Source organism: Hypomesus nipponensis, chromosome 22, assembly GCF_054491055.1.
Source record: "Hypomesus nipponensis isolate SF chromosome 22, ASM5449105v1, whole genome shotgun sequence".
NCBI classification, from domain to species: domain Eukaryota; kingdom Metazoa; phylum Chordata; class Actinopteri; order Osmeriformes; family Osmeridae; genus Hypomesus; species Hypomesus nipponensis.
In genome coordinates this window covers 18,019,583-18,040,258 of record NC_140382.1, presented here as the reverse complement: position 1 = coordinate 18,040,258, position 20,676 = coordinate 18,019,583, and the positions used below count along the sequence as shown (strand labels likewise).

Below are 20,676 nucleotides of genomic sequence, written 5' to 3'. Positions count from 1 at the left end.
CTCACGTTTGAAGAGTGTGCCAATTCTTGATCTCGCATGTATTTCATACGAGCCAAGAACAGATGTATTTTCTACACACCTATAATAGAGCATAAACATAAATAACTTTTCTATTAGGCTCTTTTTACCAGTCTATTTTTGTTTCTCAATAGTTCATTACAGTATCATGTGTCCAGTTTCCCCCAGTGAACGCTAACCACCAGTGCTGACGCACGGTCACATGTCATATTCCAGCTGGTAATTAAGATTCATGACGATAGAGGGACAGGCTGTGAGCGAGGGGGACTGGAACAGGCTGGTTTTCTGGGCATGCTCTGTAGTAGCAGGAGGAAATTTCCACTGTCCTGTCCTGCAGCCTTGGAGGGAGGGCATGGGCTCTCTGTCTCTCTCTCTCTCTCTCTCTCTCTCTCTCTCTCTCTCTCTCTCTCTCTCTCTCTCTCTCTCTCTCTCTCTCTCTCTCTCTCTCTCTCTCTCTCTCTCTCTCTCTCTCTCTCTCTCTCTCTCTCTCTCTCTCTCTCTCTCTCTCTCTCTCGTGCTCTCATGGGTGTGTGTGTGTGTGTGCTTCTCTGTTTGTTCGTGTGCCTGTGTGTGCATACATACCTGTGTGTGTGTGTGTGTGTGTGTGTGTGTGTCAGCATACATGCCAGTGAATGTGATACGTGTTTTTACAGATGATAAGGCGTCTATTCATGCATGAATACTGTGGATATGGTGGAAATGTATTTCTGTATGGTTGAAGGCTTTGATTCTTGCCAAACCCTCCTCACCGTGACCCTTTGGTGTGTCTGTCGTGTTATTAGACCTGCGGAACTGTGGTTTGTATCGGGGTGTACTAGTCTGCAAGAATCCTGCTCTGACTGCATGTGTTTCCCAATTGTTTTTAAATCTCAGGCTCCCCTACCCCTCGATATGGGCCAGAAGGTGTACGCTATTACGCAACGAGACGGGTAGCAGAACTCTTTCACTCTCTCTGACCTTGGCAGTGGGCCCCTGGCTCTTTACATGTACACAGCTTTTAATAAGGCCAATGGCATGCCCTGCGCATGCACTCCCTGGACCAAGGTCATTGCAATGTAGGTAACGTGGCACATGGCTTTCCAAGTTGACGTGCAGAGAGAGATAGAGAGAGAGAGATAGAGAGAGAAGATAAAGAGAGAGAGAGGAGAGAGAGGAGAGAGAGAGGGGGGGGGGGGAAGAGAGGAGAGAGAGAGTAAGCTAACAATAATCAGAATAATGATGGTGGAGCACTGCCCTCTACTGGTAACCCATGCTTATTACACCCTCCATGCTGCTGGTCACATCAGCAAGACCTCTCCCCCATTTATTACCAGCTACATGTCAAACATTCAGATGATTTCCTCTTTGTGTCATCGGAGAGAGTGAGATTGCTAGACTTCCTTCGAAAACACGTTTTAGAAACCTCGACCACCCAGATATCTCTGAAGATCACTGCCTATTATTCAGAACCAGATTTGTTCAAAAGGTTGGCTACAATTATTTCAAATCATTACAGTTTTACTTATTTATTCCGTTATAGTAGACGTTTTTATTCTAAACAGTGCATATACTAAGTGCATCAGATATTCAAGGACTATAAGTGCACAGGTATAAAAGTATTACAGTGGTCACAACATCAGAACTGAATTACAATGTTGGATGGCTGCCTATAAGAAAGATAACTGAGATGAAGGAAGACCAAACAAGACGTTCTGTAGACAGATACAGTAAGGTTCACAATCACATCCACAGTTTCACAGTGACGAGGGTGTAGCCAGCTGCAGGTTCAATGAGGCTGCAGAGAAGCCACACCTACATCCAACAGGTGTCAGTAGGTACATCTGTAGGCACAGAAAATGTAGTGAGACGTAACGTGATTGGTCGAAATACTGCTGTACCTGTGCACTCCTGGCAGTTGTTTATCTGCTTTACTCTTTACTCTTTACTGCACTATTTCCAGCCCATGTTATTGAAGCTTCTGCTATATTAATAAAACGTAATGCGATGCTGCAGGAGAGCTCCACTGGGAACAAGGCCAGACACATTTACAATGAAGATTAACCAGGTTCTACTCAGCACAGATGGGAAGAAACAAAATACAAAATACTTTGTTTCTCTACTCAAGTATATTTTTCTGGTATCAGTACTTTACTTCAGTATTTATTTTTCTGACAACATTTAATTTTCACGCCTTACATTTTTTACACAAATATCTGTACAATCTACTCACGAGCCAGACTTGTTTTTTTTATCTGTATTTGGTGGCATGATCTCTCTCCTGTCCTCTCTTTTCTCTCCCTTCAATTTGTGTGTTTAAAAGAAGTGTGATTTTTTTTTCAAAGGTTATAAAATAAATATTTTGAAACTTTTGTTCAAATGTTTTTTGTTCAAAGGTTTTTGTGAAAGTTTAACAAAAGATGTGACATTGATTTTTCTAAATTATTTTGTCAAAATGATTAAAGAAAATTATAAATAAATAAATAAAACTCTCCCAAAAATTTTCTAAAGTTTGACAAAATATTTTGGAAAAAAAGCATGTGCTTCACGAATACATCAAGGAAGCCAGTCATTCATCTGACAGTTTGCTGTGAGCTTTATTTATAACAGGTTACGTGGCCTGATTTCAGGGAGGTTCTCACTAATTATACTCCTCTTCGCTGGGGGACAGATTTTCCATACAGTGAAGTCAATCAGCAAAGGACTAGTTTTTCCATACAGTGAAGTCAATCAGCACAGGACTAGTTTTTCTTCTTTTTTCCCAACTAACTATAATTGACTTTCTGGAGTGGCACTCACCCTGTGGCACTATAACATGTCTCAGATGAGCCGCTGTGAATCCTTCCACAGCAACGACACCCACAACATCACAAACCCCCTTGGTGATGGGCGGCATACATTCAGGCTACCTCCATCTTAGTCTTAGTAGCGTGTGTGTGTGTGTGTGTGTGTGTAAGAGAGATAGAGAGCGTGTGTAAGTAAGAGTGTGGCTTTGAAAGTGCACCATGCACTGTCCATCTGCAGGACATTCATTCAGGCAGTTCTGTGTCGGCTTTTGTATCTGTAAATGACTGACGCAGAAATAGTCTCAGAGAAAGAATTAACAGTGTCAGCGAGACTGGGCCTCCATCTCCCACATGGTTTGTGATCTCCTCCCTTCCCTCTCTCTCTCTCTCTCTCTTCCTCTCTCTCTCTCTCTTTCAGTCTATGTCTCTCTCTCTCCTTCTCTCTCTTTCTGTCTATGTCTCTCTCTCTCCTTCTCTCTAGTCACCTCCCTCTCAGTTGGATAGTTTGAGGGATTGCCTCGGATGCCAAAGCAGAACATACACACCCCTCCTGTTCGCTGTGCGTTTTGTTCCATCCCTGCATCTTCCAGTCTCTCTCTCTCTCTCTCTCTCTCTCTCATTTTCTGTCTTTCTTTTCTCGGTCTCGGTCTTCCTCTACGACCCTCTGCCACACAGCAGCAGCCTTGCCAGAGCTTCCCCCTGTCTGAGCACAACCCAGAGCAAGGAACAAGTTCTTCTGACAGGAGCAGCAACTCCACCAGCCAGGTGAGATGTTTTTATAGTTTTCAATTCATGTTCCATTTTCCCATGGATGACGTGAAAGTGGTTGGCAAGGTTACCTGCGTTATCTTTTCTTTGGAAGTTTCTTATTCAGTTTTGTTGTTGACTTGTCAAGTTATTTTCCTCTATTTGACTGGATTTTTATTTTCATTAGCGAGAAAGAATATCGTCAGTTTTAAACTGTTGTATGTGTTATATTCTATGCAGCTTCATTATTCAGATTCAAATTGATATTTGTAACAAATGTATTATTCAGCAAACTCATTATTCCCAGAGGAGGAATGGAATATTGTCCTTTTCACCTGCTGGGCGGTGCAATTTCACACCAGGGTCCAATGGATTGATGGATCTAACTGTGTTGAACCTTACTTTGGAGTTTGACTGGAAAACTTTGTTTTCAAGAGTGGCTTCTTCTTTGTCTGTTATTTTCGCACAATACTCTTTGATCATGATGTCATGATGATGATAAAGGATGAGGAAAAGTATTGAAATGCAGAGCATTTTTTAGTTTGTTACCATGGAGATTTGTTCCCATGGTGTGCATTATTCCCAGGTCCGGTCCTTCCTATAGGCGACATAGGCAGGGAGGGAGGGGAGAGGGAGGGAAGAGAGAGGGGCGGTCATTTCCCAAGTGCATCCATTAATTAACCATCCAGCACTACCAGCAGGGGGCGCCAACCGCGCCAAGTCATGTTTCCGTGTTGTGGTTGGGGGGCGGCGCCCCGATTTGCGCTCCCGGGGTCCAATTTGCGGCGCCGGTCCTGCAAAATTGCTCGGACCGGCGCTGATTATTCTTCCAGAGGCTGCGAGCACTGAGATGAGATCTGTATCTCTGATTCTCTGTGATCTTAACACCATCTGCATCCTACACCTACCTGTCTGCACCCCCTCACCTGTAACTACACCCTCACCTGTAACTACACCTACACCTGTAATTACACCCTAATCTGTAACTACAGCCACTAATCTACACCTGTAACTATTACACCTATACCTATCTGCATGGTGCAGATGCATCCCCCCGGTAACAGCCCTGGCCCCCGGTAACAGCCCCATCCCCCCGGTAACAGCCCTGGCCCCCGGTAACAGCCCCATCCCCCCAGTAACAGCCCCATCCCCCCGGTAACAGCCCCATCTCCCCAGTAACAGCCCTGGCCCCCGGTAACAGCCCCATCCCCCCGGTAACAGCCCTGGCCCCCGGTAACAGCCCCATCCCCCCGGTAACAGCCCCATCCCCCCGGTAACAGCCCCATCCCCCCGGTAACAGCCCCATCTCCCCGGTATCAGCCCCATCCCCCCGGTAACAGCCCCATCTCCCTGGTAACAGCCCCGTCCGCCCGGTAACAGCCCCGTTCCTTGGTAACAGCCTCAGCCCCCAGTAACAGATACCCTGGGTTCTCTCCACAGGATGCAGCGCTTCAGGGAGAGCATCCATATACGCACCATGAAGGCCAAGAGGAAAGTGGAGGAGATATCTAAGGAGGATGTCCAGGCCTTCCTGAAGAAGCACGCCTTTGTCCTTTTCACTGTGGCCGCGGTCATAATAGGTGAGTAGGGTGCCTCTGAAACCCTCTCTCTCTCTCTCTCTCTCTCTCTCTCTCTCTCGCACGCAGACACAAATGTCACACACCCTTACGTGATCGCTCTGCCCCACTGTAAACAGGAATAACTTTTTCCCTCTTGGACCAGGCATTATACTGGGCTTTGCGCTGCGTCCGTATAAGATGTCGTACCGAGAGGTGAAGTACTTCTCCTTCCCCGGGGAGCTGCTGATGAGGATGCTGCAGATGCTGGTGCTGCCCCTGCTGGTCTCCAGCCTCATTACAGGTAGGACCTGCTGGTCTCCAGCCTCATTACAGGTACGACACTATCAGCATCATCACAGGTACGACACTGTCAGCATCATCACAGGTACGACACTATCAGCATCATCACAGGTACGACACTGTCAGCATCATCACAGGTACGACACTATCAGCATCATCACAGGTACGACACTGTCAGCATCATCACAGGTACGACACTGTCAGCATCATCACAGGTACGACACTTTCAGCATCGCAGGCCTTCCCTCTGTCTGCCTGTGCTGTGCTGTGCTGGCTCCTCCCAGAGCCCAGACAGATGATGAACAGCCCTCCTTCACAGCTGACGACAACACAGCCTCTGAGGACAATGCGAGGAGGCCTTCGGACCAGGTTCAAATAGCGGTTACCATGTTGATAAATGGCTTCTCGTGTTGAGTTGCCCTGCAGAGCAGTTTGTCTGTGCAATCTTTCATGGCGATTAAAACCCTTTCTGATTCTGACCTGCAGCCATTGTAGTTAACTGACATCCCTGCTTGTCCAATAAGAGCCAAACCCTTCGTCTTGTGTACAAAGGATGGATCTTTTTAGCGCTTCTGTGGACTAATTGGAGTTCCCACAACAGACCGTCTCGCAATACTGTGAAGAACACTCTCACGCTGTGAACAATATAGCTCCCCATGACAGAAACAATTTTATCCTTTGCCTCACATGCACCGCGGAACATTCCAGACACTACAGACTAACAGAGAGACATTTAGTAAAGTATTCATTTAGCACTAGACACTTTCATCCAAAGCGACATGCGGTGGAGGGGATTTGAATCTGCAGTCACATGCTGTACCGCTGAGCCACACCCATCCTGTCAATGATTGCATTTTCATGCTTTATTAGACTATTTCTAAGTGAAGCTGCAAAGACCTCAACCAACATCCCCTTGGTATTAGCTAGACCCCCCTTAGTATTAGCTAGACCCCCCTTGGTATTAGCTAGACCCCCCTTAGTATTAGCTAGACTTTGTTCCTTTTGTATAGTTAGTCCACATATTTAAGTTTCAATATTCCTATATGTTTAATGTATGCACCTCCCTGCCAAAGTAAATTCCTTGTTTGTGAAAACACTCATGGCGAATAAAATCCCTTCTGATTCTGATACATGGTATTCACGCTTATCCGGCAAAGTACCGGTGGCGCCCCAGGAATGCCACTACTACCCCCCATTCAATGTCAAGGATGATGATCTGTATCTGAGTCAGGTCAAGCATGTCCTCTGTTTCCTGTCCAGGAATGGCCGCCTTGGACAGCAAGGCTTCGGGCAAGATGGGCATGAGAGCCGTCATGTACTACATGACCACCACCATCATCGCCGTCTTCGTGGGCATCCTGGTCGTCCTCATAATTCACCCGGGTAAAGGATCCAAGGCAGAGTTTGGGAAACAGCAGAAGATCGAGCAAGTCAGCCCCATCGACGCCTTCCTGGATCTCATCAGGTGGGCGGCGGGCTGGGAGGGGGGATGCAGGGCTGGAGCTGGGGGGCATGGGGCAAGGACAGGCCTCTGGTGAAAGGCGTTTTGTTTACGGCCACTCACTTACTATGGATGTTTATGATGATGGTGATGATTGTTTTTCATTTCAGAAACATGTTTCCACCGAACTTGGTCCAAGCCTGTACACAGCAGGTAAATTATAACATGACTATCACTTCATGGTTTCCAGGTTGTTGATTGCGATATTCACTCCAGTGCTATGGTTGATGGCTTGTAGAGCTTAACCTATAAGACTGAATGCAAAGGCTTGAATGAATTATAACAAACAATCTCAAACATTTTAAACTTTCAATAGAAATTGACCAGTAATTAAATCGACCCAGTTAGTAAACAGATCTCAACGATAATACACATCAAACATTAAACCGCTTCAAACTAATCCCCCCCCCCCCCCTTCCCCTAAGAAACTGAAAGTATTTCCACTTTGATTGGAAATGACATTTAGGCCAAATCAAAAACATGCCCTCTGCTCTCATGTGGACACGACAAACTACCTCTGTCAGACTCATTATCCTCTTGGCGGTTTCAAGTTGTGAAGGATTAGTGGCCGTCCCGGGGGGGGGGGGGGGGAGTCTGAGCAGAGACAGAGGCTCAACGGGCAGAAATCACTCTGAGGTGGGGGTGAGAGACAATAGGGAGGGCCTGGACACCAGGGCTGGAGACCAGTCCGCTGGCTCTGGACAAAAGGGAGGCTTGTGAGTGTCAGCAGGGGACCATGGGGGCCTGTGGACCGGACGGTGTCCCCAGAGGGTCAGTTGAGGCCTCCGGCTCACTGCACAGAGAGGTCGCGACTGGCTGCTTCCTCTTCGCTGGTCTCTCTGTCAAGGGGTACAAGTCAGGCCACGGTTATCCAGTACCTTGTCTGAAAGCTCGTCTTTTTACGGACTAAATATGCATCTTTATCAGGCATAAGACATTTCCCAGAAAAAGAATGAGTGATGGTTACAGTACTGGTTAGCATTTAAGAGAGTAAAATCTGATATCTCTCTAAACATTCTCTTCAGTTGTTGTCTCACAAAACTCTTGCCCCACCACCCCCCCTCCAAAGTTCAAAACCAAATACGGGAAGCGCATCGTCACGGTAACGGTGACGGTCAACGACAGCGTCTTCAACCTGACCAACGGCACGCAGGAGCTGCGGCGGGAGGAGGTGATCCCCGTGCCGGGGTCGGTGAGCGGGGTGAACGCCCTGGGCCTGGTGGTGTTCTCCATGGGGTTCGGCCTCATCATCGGGAGCATGAAGGAGCAGGGCCAGGTGCTCAGGGACTTCTTCGACAGCCTCAACGAAGCCATCATGAAGCTGGTGGCCCTGATCATGTGGTGGGCATTCATTTGTCATGCGATCATCACATTTAACGTATGTAGAGATTTAATAGTATGACTGTGTATGTTGTGTTTGAATGCTATGGTATGGATGTTGACAAAGCCCAGGACTGCCCCAGTCCCTGTGGTGCCCTCTCTCTCTCTCTCTCTCTCTGTCTGTCTCTCTGTCTGTCTCTCTGTCTGTCTCTCTGTCTGTCTCTCTCTGTTTGTCTCTCTCAACAAACGATTTTACTCTGAAGTAACTTATTAGCCTTTCGCCCTCAATGCGTTGCTGTGATCTCATAACAGCAGGCAGGTTTACACGGATGGGTGACTTTGACACTTGCGTGGCCACGATCCGTCCAGAGAGACTAACCCTGGGACAATCCTCCCCCTCCTTTCCGCTCCTCCCCCTCCAGGTATGCCCCAGTGGGCATCTTGTTCCTGATATCTGGGAAGATCGTGGAAATGGATGACATCACCCAGATGGGCGGCCAGCTGGCCATGTACACCATCACGGTCATCATTGGCCTGCTGATCCACGGAGTGCTCATCCTGCCCCTCCTGTACTTTGCCATCACGCGCCTCAACCCCTTCCTCTTCATCGCCGGCCTGCTGCAGGCCCTCATCACCGCCCTGGGGACCTCCTCCAGGTAGGCGTCCACTCGCCTTTGGCTCGGAACCACAACGTCTCCGCGAGCGTAGTTCACCGACGTTGCGAATCGAGGCTACTGTTTAGCGTGTTGGTGTTCTAAATGACACCGGCCCAATCTGTTCATGTGCCTGTTATTTAAATTTAGTCATTTAGCAGAGGCTCTTATCCAGAGCGACTTACAGTAAGTACAGGGACATTCTCCCCGAGGCAAGTAGGGGGAAGTGCCTTGCCCAACAACACAACATCATTTAGCACGGCCGGGAATCGAACCGGCAACCTTCTGATGAATAGCCCGATTCCCTAACCGCTCAGCCATCTGACCCCCCATATTTCTACCACTTCTTCCACTCAGCTCCGCGACTCTGCCCGTTACATTCAAATGCCTGGAGGAGAACAACAAGGTGGACAAGCGCGTGACACGGTTTGTGCTGCCGGTGGGCGCCACCATCAACATGGATGGGACAGCGCTGTACGAAGCTCTGGCGGCCATCTTCATCGCCCAGGTCAACGACGTGGAAATGAACTTCGGTCAGATCCTCACAATAAGGTCAGAATGATTAGCGGCAACATGATTTTTGACTACGTGTATGCGAGTACAGTATATTTTTGACTACGTGTATGCGTGTACAGTATATGTATGTGTATATATGCGTGCATGTATGTGGGAGACTAATAGGAAGAGCCGATGCTTGTGTGTTGTCCCGCAGCATCACAGCCACGGCCGCCAGCATCGGAGCTGCTGGGATCCCGCAGGCTGGTCTGGTCACCATGGTGATTGTGCTGACCTCCGTCGGACTTCCCACCGATGACATCACCCTCATCATTGCTGTCGATTGGTTCCTGTGAGTCATTCCGTAAATGACTGTTGCCGGCACTATACAATCATATCCAGCACATGAAACTATGAACTATCTACATTGTCAACTAAAGTTGTTAAAGTCCCCAGTTTGTAGTCAGAAGTTGAACATGTGAGCACTATAGAATCAGTTCTAGTTTTAAAGGTCGATTTCCCTTTGTCTACGACCACCCTAGTGACACACTTGTCTTTTATCTCTTGAGTCTCGCTCTACATTGTCCTTTTTTTGAATCACATTTTTTGCATTGAGTTTTAACATAGAAACATAATTAGGTTGCCCAAATTAATCATTTCAATTACAATCCCCTTCCCAGAAACTACACTGGCTAATTGGGTAATAAGAAAAAATTCCACTCTCTGTTAACTGGGATGGACTACATGTGCAGACTGAGTCAAAGCTTCACAAGATCAAAACAGAGAAGCTTCCAGCAGTGATTAGAACCTGAAGTAGCCAATAGGGAGGTCCAGTCTGCTCCAGTGTTCTGACTACTCCAGTGGACAGGAAGTGTGACTCCTGGGACCTACTTCCTGTCCACACCATTCAGACAGTGAGCAGCAATTAGGTGAATAGGTGACCAAAAATAGGTGAATGTCGACTGTTCTACTTAACAAGACCCACAGGCACTGAAAGGGTTTTCTTTTTAAATCAACTGAGATATATTCCCTGCACAGGCTCAACTCCAGAACTAATCGGATCGGCAGGCATTTGGTATCCACAAGGGGGCATATAGCATAGGCTATAGCTTCTTTTAGAAACTTATAGCTAAGATAATGGGGGGCTCAGTATTCCATTTGGGGGTGGGTGGGGGGGGGGCTTTGCTCGTAAATTCCCCCCTGTCCCTGCAGCTTTTTCTTCCCCTTGTTTTCCTGTTCTGCACGTAACGCCATCTTCCTGGATGACTGTATCCATCCTCTGGTCTCCTGTTCCCATAGTGACCGCCTGCGCACAACCACTAACGTGCTGGGGGACTCCATCGGCGCCGGCATCGTGGAGTTTCTGTCCAGACACGAACTGCAGAGCAAAGATGTGGAGATGGGTAACGCCGTACTGGAGGAGAAGGAGAGGAAGAAACCGTATCGGCTCATCTCTCAGGAGAACGACTACGATAATGATAAACGTTGTCACGGTGACACCAAGATGTAGGCTTTTCCTCGGTTTCAGAACTTTTCAGATTGTAAACAACACGGCGTTGTGTGTCCTAGTACTAACCTGCTGGTGTTTCTCTTGTTGCTTATTGTGGTTATTTTGTAATGATAAATGTTAGGGTTTCTTTTTGTTTTATGTTCTTGGTGGTTTTCCATGTAGTCACTGCATTATTATTCATGCAAGCAAGTCATTTCATAACATTGAAATTCTTGTGTCAACTTAGATTTTGATGTGTTGTCATATTAAAGTGACTTATCCAAGATATGAATACTCTCATCAATACAGAACAAACATAGGCCTTTTCCCATTGTAGAGGTTTGTGTTATTTGAAAGGTTTCTCGCCATGTATGTGTGTGTGTGTGTGTGTGTGTGTGTGTGTGTGTGTGTGTGTTAATAAAGCCACATTTAATAATATGCTGGCTATTCAGAAGGAAAGAAAGTTAAGACTACGTAATACCCTTATAATATATTTACGTAAATCTTGAGGAGGTTAATAGTAAATCCATTTTTTGAGGGAAAATTGGGTAAAATATCACTGTTCTGCAAACTTTAATATGAATAAAACATTGCTACTTGTATTAACATGGACAAACTATGAAGAACGATTTATCATATTATATTCACTATTACTATCAAACATTTCTACCATTAACCCCTCAACGAAGTTGCCCACAATATCAGAAATCAAATGAATGAGCAACCAGCTTACAACATAAGAAGTGTACTTTATAAATGAGTAGACTTTGTGAACAGATTTAATGTAGATATTGTGTGAATTAGTTGTAGATTAATAAATGACGTGAATGTCTTCTGTAATATCAGTGTCGGGAGATTAGATATTCATTTACAGGGCTGTTTATATTGTGTCTTTTCCTTTCTCTTTTCATACATTTTGGTTAAGTTTCTGTAAATCCAGTTTCTGTCAAACTTATCGTTCAAAAAGTTATGAATGGGGCATGTCTTTGAAAAATAACGTTTTGAATAAAATTTAGAAAAAATGTTAAAGCTGTAAGTGTCTATATTGCTGCTGCAATAAAAACAAGAACTTGCTGCTTGAAAATACCTCAAGTTCTCATTAAATCTAATTATATATGGCCCACAAATTATGCAGGCTAAACTGTTACCTTAGTATAAAAATTATATAGACCTACAATTGCACAACAACAACAAAAAAAACAATAGTCACACGCCTTCCCTTTGTGGAGATTAAAACGTTAAAACGTTTATAATAAGAACGTTGACGTTGTGTTGAAAAACAAGGAAATGCCGCAGTTTTCTTACAACGTAATAATGTAAAGTAGTTTTATTACGTTTAGATAGGAACTCGATTATCCAGAGGGGTGGTCTATGTGCCTAGCAGTGAATTGAAGACTGATGCTGCCACCTAGCGGTGGAATATTGACGCAACAACAACCTTATTTAATGATTTGACTTTTAATGCCATCCTTCTTACAAAGCTGGAGTTTCGTAAATTAAATAGATTACATATGAATATTATGGACATTTTCAATATATATTTTTTAATGCTAGTGTATTAGGCTATTTAGGGTTGATTTAAAGGCAGGGTCGGTAATGTTGTTGTGATGCACTTTTTGTCATGTTTACTGAAATAAACTTGACATAGCAACTACTAAATCTAAAGGTTTGAAAGTGAAACTAAATAAATCGGTTTCGTTTGAAAGAATATCGGATTTATTTCATTTTGCTGTCTTAACTTTAGATGTGTGGGTCAACAAATAGGCTATGCGTCTCAACAACATCACCGACCCTGCCTCTAATGAGAACCGGGTAGCCTATCTTCAAGCACAAAGTTCCAATTGAAAAGGTCGACCAAGCGCGCGCCAGATTTTTAAAATTGAACAGTCAACAGTCATGGCTTGACACACTTCAACCAAGAGACGCCAAATAACGTACTTAAATCCATAAGTTAAAGAAAAGATGGTCTAGAAGCTTGGAATTTGGGTTATGTTGCTGGCAAACAACTTATTCGTTACCTAATAAGTGGCTATTGAAGAAATTTGCCAACTGCCATCAGTTACAGTTCTGTAGTAGGCTAGCCGGCTGGGGTCTCTAGGTACTGCATAGCACTACAGTAGCTGGCTAGCTAACTACAGTATCTTGATGGGTGTTGGGAGATGAAGGTACAGTAATGCCTAATTAAATCAACTAGTCGCTACCCTACTGGAGTAAGATTCTAACTAATAATTAACTAGTGCTAATTGTTTTATCTTCGACTTGCATCACTCGGTTTCACGGGCAACTTTGTGTACTAGCTACAGTACTACAGCTACAGTAACTTTACGGTTCTAGTACTGTACAGTCAGTGGACGTTCCGACAGCAGCAGTACTGTTCTACTACTAGTACTAGGCTACTAGACTAGTAAGCTTGTTATTAGTTTTCTACCGTAGCCTTTCCCACCCTATTTTCTGGACACTAGAGGGGGCTCGTGTATTGAGTTTGATTTGGATGAATGTCTTTTGATTACCCCAAATAATTTTACCATTGATATGTAACAGTACAAAGTTAGACTACTGTACAGCAGCGATTATGATTTTTTAAATTCCGGCTTTTCAGGCTGCCGTAGTAGCAATAAAAAGTGCTCAAATCCTAGCAAGTCAGCCTAGTTAGCTACTGCGCCTAGTCAACTGGTTACTTCTAACTTCTGGTCATAACCTCTTCTGCCGTAGTTTCTACAACTTTTAGTCTGGATCTCAGCAACTTGGTCAATGGACAGACCACTGAATTAACTACAAACCCCTGTCCTGTATCTTGCGCAGTTTCAGACCACACTTCAGGATTCCCACACCTGTGACCGAGTCAGTCAGACCATTTCTTTAGTACTAATCGTGGTACGGTTAAAATTACATTTTAAGGTGATATGATTTAAAAAAACTTACTATGATGAACTGAGTACGGAGCATTGAGTTACAGCTCCGATGCAACTCTCAAGCGGCGGAAGCATACGGGTCGCAGCCACTCTGGTTGCTAGTAGGTTTGGCGCCGGTGGAGGGAGTTATTCCTGCAGCAGTTCTTCCGGTCGGCATTTTGTTCTGCGAGAGAGGGGGAGCGTCTGAGTGGATGCCTTTTATCACCGCGTCAATAGCCTTTCTGTTTTTCTCAGTTGATTGTTTTCCGAAACTAGTCGGAATTTTCATTATTCCCCTGCAGGCGTTGGGGATGTACCGGCCGGAGACCGGTTTGAAGGATGTTTCCCCCCTTTAAGCATACATGTTTGCATTGAGAAAGAAGAAGATCGAACCCTCCCGACCCGGATTATTGTTGTTATATTATTACTCGGAGGAGCTGTTAGAGCTGTAGAACGGAGAGGGAGCTAGAGACACGGATCCAACCCCGTTTGCAACCATTTCTTTTTATCAACACACCCTGAGGTAAATATGATCGCACAAGTCCGGCTCTATAACCCTTTCATGAAACAATCCCTATTGGTTTCACGCTGTGCTGGCGAATGCTACTTTGCTGGCTAGCTAGCCAGCTAACATTAGCTACATGTTGGGCATTTGTCTAGCCACTAAATAATGGACCCAGAAAGGGGGGTCTCTGTTGGCTGTTAGCTACCTTGCAAACGCTAAGTGTTGGGTCGGGGTGACCCTTACCCAGGCCAGTCCGATGTCCAGTTTAAGATAGCCATACGCCGATGTAGGCCGCTAGGGTATCATCCACAGTGTGTATGATGAAAACACAGCAATGAACGCGCTTGATTTACGAAGAATGATTCGATTTGGCCAAGCTAACTAGCATAGCGAGCAGTGATATGGTTGCATCCTCGGTTGCATTCATTAGCTCGTGAGCTAGCTAACGATAGCTAACTTGGATGCATGACGTTCCTGCGCAGTGGGATATTTTCATGTACCTAGCGTACATTAACACTAATTAGGTGTGATAGCTAGTCAACTAGCTACAATATTTCGCAATCAGTGTGCACTTAAAATCTATAAACACATGTTTATGTATAAGACCGTTTTAAAACCTTAGCCAGCTACAATCTTGCTAACCCTGCTCAGCCAGATGTGTAATGACTAGCTAGCTAGCTAGCGACTGTCAACCTGGACTGAGGAGAGTGAAAACAAGAGTTCACGAATCCAAATTGCTGTCAACCCTCTTTTGATGTAATCGAGGTAGCTAACACAATCAACATCGAAACCCATTCCTTCCATGCCTGGTGCAAAATATAACTGAATGACCAGGTAATTGTGCAGCAATAACTACTCAACGAGTTCGCTAGCGAGTCATTGTAGATACGATTCAAACAATAGTTAGCTAACGTTAGCCTGCTGTCTAGCAAACACTGCCTAGTAGGCCATCTGTAAACGGCTACTTTAGTTGTAGGATCCCTCCAGCCAGTTAAACTGAAAATACCTGATGTAAACACGATTTAGTTTTTAAAGTCAACAGTGGTGAGAGATTGTGATTGATTTGGTGAAACAGGCCCAACTTATTTGATCTTGAGGTAGCCATTCAACAGAAAATACTAACATTCCTTTTAGCCAAGTCGCTAACAGTTTTCAGCACATTTCCACAGTTCCAATTGAACTTCCCATCTCCTGATGATTATTACGTTTTTGAATAAATTGCAGTAAGTTCCCTTTCAGTCTCAATGCATTGAGTTGCACTTCAGAACTTTGTGCACTGTAGAACACCATAGTAACATACATAATCCACTATTATTAATGTGGCTGTGCAGCCCCCAGGCTTGTCACTCCCCCGTCTAACTAACTATTGTGAGCCCACTGCTACTGTCTGCCGAAACATCGTCCTATATCATTATAGCTTAATAGAAAATCCCTGGCTACTTCACAGAGGCTTTGGCATGCTTCAGTTTGTCAGGACTTAACTGTTTCTCATGTGGGAGGGGGATGAATAGACCAGACAACCCTCAATGCTTCAGCCCATCTCTATCTCTCTGTGTTCCACAGCGTTTGGGAGATGTGAAGAACCGTCGGAAGGCGACGACATTGAGCAACCTGTGCATCGACACGACCCCCCCACCCCCATCTTCAGCATGAATGGGGATATGCCTCATGTTCCCATCACTACTCTTGCTGGGATCGCTAGCCTCACAGATCGTAAGTATAGCAGCTCTTCGGCCTCTTGTTTTACTCACTTGCAGCTTCGATGTAGCACAGGAACGGAAGATCCTCTCTTGGGTTACACAGTTAAAAGGTGACTCGTATTATTGGAGCATAACTACCCATAGTCTGTAGCTAATAGGTTGCACAGACGAAGATCAGAAATCCATGCAAATATAAAATCACAAAGTTTCTGATGTTGAGCGATGTCATTATGCTGTGAGGTTAAGGCTACAGGAAGAAGTTTGACGTGGTTGTACTTTACTCCAGAAGCACGTTGTTATTTTGGATTATTTTTAGGAGGCATGTCATTGTGAAGCTTTCACTAATGACCTGGCATTTGCCACTGCTAGCTTGTTTCAGCTGCTGTGCTTTAATGGCTCTCTTTTATTTCTTGTTGTAATGAAACATTAATGTTCTGCACATGAATATTGCAGTCTTGATATTTGGAGCATGCAATCAACGCAGCCAATTAATGAGATTGTAATATTTGTTTCCGAGTCTCATTGTCTGGATTGCATTGGATTTTATTAGCTCTTATGTGAGCTGTTGTTTACGTTGTTAGGTTCTGAAATAGCTAACTATTCCATTACTGTTTCAAATTCTACTACTTTCAACCAGTTCATTTACATGGATTTGTTTAGCAGAAACTTTTATCCAAAGTGAATTTTTGTGTTCAATTTGCAGCTTTGCAGGATGGAATTTGACTTCCTTAGTGTGTTCCTCCACTCTGACGTACTCTGCCTGAATGTCTTTACAGTGTTAAACCAGCTGCCCCTGCCCTCCCCTCTCCCCGCCACCACCACTAAGAGCCTGCTGTACAATGGGAGGGTCGCAGAGGAGGTCAACTGCCTGCTGGGCTGCCAGGACGAGAACCTGGTGTCCCAGCTGGTCCACAGCCTCAACCAGGTCTCCACCGAGCACATGTGAGTACCCCTCTGCCTCCACTTCCAGCCCTTCCAGCAAGATTCAACTCCGTTCAGGACAAGGACCTACCCAGCATGTCTGTTTTACAAGTGAAACCTGTGAATAGTCTATAAAGTCTATCTTCTGTAGACAGAGATTTCCTAAAGCATAAATGAACCTTAAAAGATGACACTTAAAGTTATAGTGCCAGGGCTATGCATGTGTGTTGATGTTTGAGGGTCGTATCATCAAAGGTTAACGTCCTGGCGTTTTGTGTAACCTTGCTGACTGATCTCTCGCTCTTCCCTCTTTGCCACGACAGAGAGTTGAAGGACAACCTGGGCAGTGATGACCCAGAGGGAGACGTTCCCGTGCTGCTGCAGACCGTGCTGTCCAGGAGCCCTAACATCTTCAGGGAGAAAAGTAGGCCTGCACCCACACCTGTGCTCATTCCTGTCAGGGCTGAGGGAAGGAGGGAGAGAGAGAGGGAGGGAGGGAGGGAGGAGACATGCACAGACATTGTTCTCTGACTCGGCAGTGGAGTGCGATGCACGGCCTAATGAGTCACACGCCCTTTGTCGGCTTTCCTAGTGAATCTGCTCATTCGATGCTTTCTGGGTCAAACTTTGCAAGGGCTAGTTTGGCTTGTCTCTTATGTTTTTTTGAAGACTGTGATTGGATAGGAGCTCCGGTTGGATTGAGTGGCCTGGCTTATTAGTATCATTATTATTTTCCAATTATTATTGTGTTTCATTGATCGATGCTCAATTTGTAAGCTCTGAGGTAGTTCTCTTTCATTGTAGTCAGCTCGACTCACACTCATGAATCATCCGAGAGAGAAAGGATGACAGTTTGAGATACTGTTGTCTGGTAGCTTGTGTAGAGAGAAGAGGCGGTGGATGCAATTGATGGCACAGGGACAAAATCAAGGAAGTGTGTAGGCCCATCGGTTCAGGTGCCAGTGTCAGATTCAATATCTGGAGACTGGACACATAACTGAATGTCCCTACAGATAGCTGGACACGTTGAGAAAAGACCCAGGCTGAACCCTTTTCCAACATCTTGGAAGCATCACCGTGGCCTGATCGTTTTATAAATGTCCAAATCTGCCACACGTGGTCGATTTTAAAACGTTCCGTTTCCCAGACGCTCCTAAGCTGAGACTGCTGTTGCGCTAACCCTCAAAGCTGCTTTAAACGAACAGCTTGTCGTCTTTGTCGTCTTCTTCGTTGGAGTGGAGTGGATTGGTTTTGTGTCGTCGGCGGCCTTGGCCGGGCAAGCCAAGTGTGTTAACCCCAGAGACCGTAAGACCGGGGGAGTGCTGGCTGCCAGGATGAACCGTGTTGTGATGGAGCTAGAGGCCTGGGGCCGTTTCCGCAGCTCTGATGTTGTGACGAGTCAAGCAATGTGTGGATGGCTGTTATTACAACCTCCCTACATAGCGCTGAACTCTAGTTCTGCTCTTGGCTTATTTACTCACGCATTACCTATAATCAATATCATATATATATATTTTTTTAGTCATTTTAGTCATTTAGCAGACGCTCTTATCCAGAGCGACTTACAGTAAGTACAGGGACATTCCCCCCCGAGGCAAGTAGGGTGAAGTGCCTTGCCCAAGGACACAACATCATGTCGCACAGCCGGGAATCGAACTGGCGACCTTCTGATTACTAGCCCGACTCTGGGCTCCTTATATATATGTCTTTTTTCCCTCCCACATACACAAACTGTATGTGGGGACATGAGTAGCGTGGGATCTGGTGCTGTAGTGATCCACCTGCTGCTTCTAAAGGAGCTCCTGTCCTCCTGGATGAGAGGAACTTGTGCTGAGTTCCTCCGGCCAGGAGAGCAGCCATTTCTTCCTGTCTTATTTTCCTGGGAGTTTTCCCTCGTCTTCCTTGAGGGTTAAGGTTGCTTCTGGCCCTGTTCCAGGGGTATATGTGAAGCCGTCTGTTTGGCCGTCTTGCCTGTAAGAAGGGCTACAGAAAATAAGTTTTGATGTGATTGATTTGCTTCTCTAATCTGCTTTGCTTCTCTTCATGTCTTCATCAGGTATTCTGCAGCAGTCAATGATGCCTCAGTACAAGATGTCCCAGAATTCCATGCACGGAAGCCCTGCGTCCACCAACTACCAGCAAACCACTATCACGCATAGCCCTTCTAGGTATCACAGCAGCTTGCTATCCAGTGGAGACGTCCTTACGGACTAGCCAGCCGTTAAGAGAGCCCTTCTAACGAAACTTCTCTCCTTCCACAGTCGCTTTGCCTCTCCACAGTCGGGGTCGGGGGGGCGGTTCCTGCCCCAGCAGAACAGCCCTGTGCCCAGCCCCTACACCCCTCAAAGCCCTGCCAGCTACATGCACTACCCCCACCCGCCCAGCTACTCCCAGCACCAACAGATCCAGCAAGGTAGGAGAACGACCGCGACTCGCAAAGGAATACGCAGACGATCTGAACCCTCTTCTTTGTGTCCAAACAACCGAGGGAGTTTGTGTAGGCGGCCAGGTTCTGAGATTTCTGTGTTTCAGTCGCGAGTCCCATGGTTCCGGGCAGCATGAGGAACATCCACGACAGCAAGGTCTCCGGGCAGATGTCGAGCAACTCAGCGAATCACAACGCCAGACAGGCCTCCAACGAAGACTACATGAACATTGTCCAAAGACTTGGGAATGAGGTACCCTTCATCACCCTCACCTGGTTGAAGAGCGAGAACCGTGTCAAGTCTGTTTGTGTCCGTCTGCGTTTGTGTATCTTCTGACATACTGTTTTGTCTCTTGTTTGTTTCCCTGAAGGAGAGTGACCCTTCCATGAGAAACGCCTCCTTCTCTCTCCGATCACCTCAGTCTCAGTGTTCTCCTGCCGGGAGTGAAGGAACCCCCAAAGGTGACCCACCTACAAGCTCTCATCCTGCGACACAGCGTCTAGAAATTTCCGTGCCGAGTACGCACGGCTGACAATCTGTCCGTTGTCTTTTCCTAAAACCATGGTGTTGTTTTTTTTTCGGGGGGGTTGTTTTGACAGGGTCCCGTCCTCAGCTCATCCTCCAGTCCCCTCCCCCCTACACGTCCCCCCGCGACGGAGCCCCCGACCTCCTCCTCGACTCCCCCGACCGCAAGAAGAAGCAGAAGAAGTTGAGCAAAGAGGAGAAGGAGCAGCTGGACAAGGCCGCCCTGTACGACATCGTCAGCTCGCCCTCCAAAGACTCCACCAAGCTGACCCTCAAACTGTCCCGGGTCAAGTCCTCCGAGATGGACCAATCCGGAGAGCTTGTCCCCGGAGCGGAGCAGGGCTCAGACCAAGACGCGGAGCTGGCCTACAACAGCCTGCCGTTTTCTCGGACGGGCCAGGAGCAGGCCCTCCGGCTGGGGCAGGGCCAGGGCCTGCCAGGGGAGCAGGCCCTCCGGCTGGGGCAGGGCCTGCCAGGGGAGCAGTCGGGGTACCAGCAGGTGCCCGTGCTGCAGAACACCAAGCAGGGGGTGCTGGTGGGCGGCGTGGTGTACGACGACGCCGAGATGGACGCGCTTGCCGAGATCGAGAGGATAGAGCGCGAGTCGGCCATCGAGAGGGAGCGCTGCTCCAAGGAGGTTCAGGATAAAGGTGTGTGTGTGTGTGTGTGTGTGTGTGTGTGCAAAGGAGTGAGTGGGTGTCTGTGTCTGTGTGTGAGTGCGAGTGTGTGTTTGTGTGTGTGAGTGTGTGTGTGTGTTCATGCGGCTGTCACTGTTAACCCTGAGATAAGATGAAACGGCGATATCACACAGCTTATAAGTTTTCTTGTTGGTGTGAGTTTTCTAACCGTCTCATTCCTTCCCTC

The 20,676-nt window shown here is 46.4% G+C and overlaps 2 protein-coding genes and 1 long non-coding RNA gene across 4 annotated transcripts in view; 2 read left to right on the top strand and 1 right to left on the bottom strand.

Moving 5' to 3' along the window:
• The first annotated feature begins 4,968 nt into the window (after positions 1-4,968).
• On the top strand, positions 4,969-11,093 carry LOC146236991 (excitatory amino acid transporter 1-like). Its single transcript, XM_084687906.1, has 9 exons — positions 4,969-5,107; positions 5,250-5,387; positions 6,647-6,851; positions 6,998-7,040; positions 7,957-8,228; positions 8,630-8,863; positions 9,218-9,412; positions 9,573-9,707; positions 10,655-11,093. The coding sequence occupies exons 1-9, from the start codon at positions 4,969-4,971 to the stop codon at positions 10,863-10,865; spliced, it is 1,572 nt and encodes a 523-aa protein (XP_084544032.1). The 3' UTR covers positions 10,866-11,093.
• LOC146236990 (uncharacterized) lies at positions 10,347-13,836 on the bottom strand. The gene is made up of 2 exons (XR_014741038.1): positions 13,767-13,836; positions 10,347-10,769 (listed from the first exon to the last, which is right to left on the bottom strand). It is a non-coding gene; the product is annotated as an uncharacterized LOC146236990 (long non-coding RNA).
• nipblb (NIPBL cohesin loading factor b) overlaps positions 12,706-20,676 on the top strand; it is a 29,524-nt gene continuing 21,553 nt past the window's right edge. Inside the window, exons 1-10 of one of the 2 annotated variants that reach the window (XM_084687904.1) lie at positions 12,706-13,009; positions 14,038-14,258; positions 15,804-15,953; positions 16,717-16,882; positions 17,185-17,285; positions 18,918-19,029; positions 19,123-19,274; positions 19,394-19,539; positions 19,658-19,748; positions 19,887-20,462. In XM_084687904.1, the coding sequence (XP_084544030.1) occupies positions 15,890-15,953; positions 16,717-16,882; positions 17,185-17,285; positions 18,918-19,029; positions 19,123-19,274; positions 19,394-19,539; positions 19,658-19,748; positions 19,887-20,462 (1,408 nt within the window). In that variant the 5' untranslated portion in view covers positions 12,706-13,009; positions 14,038-14,258; positions 15,804-15,889. The remainder of the gene's footprint in view (positions 13,010-14,037; positions 14,259-15,803; positions 15,954-16,716; positions 16,883-17,184; positions 17,286-18,917; positions 19,030-19,122; positions 19,275-19,393; positions 19,540-19,657; positions 19,749-19,886; positions 20,463-20,676) is intronic. The other variant, XM_084687905.1, reaches the window with a different exon arrangement.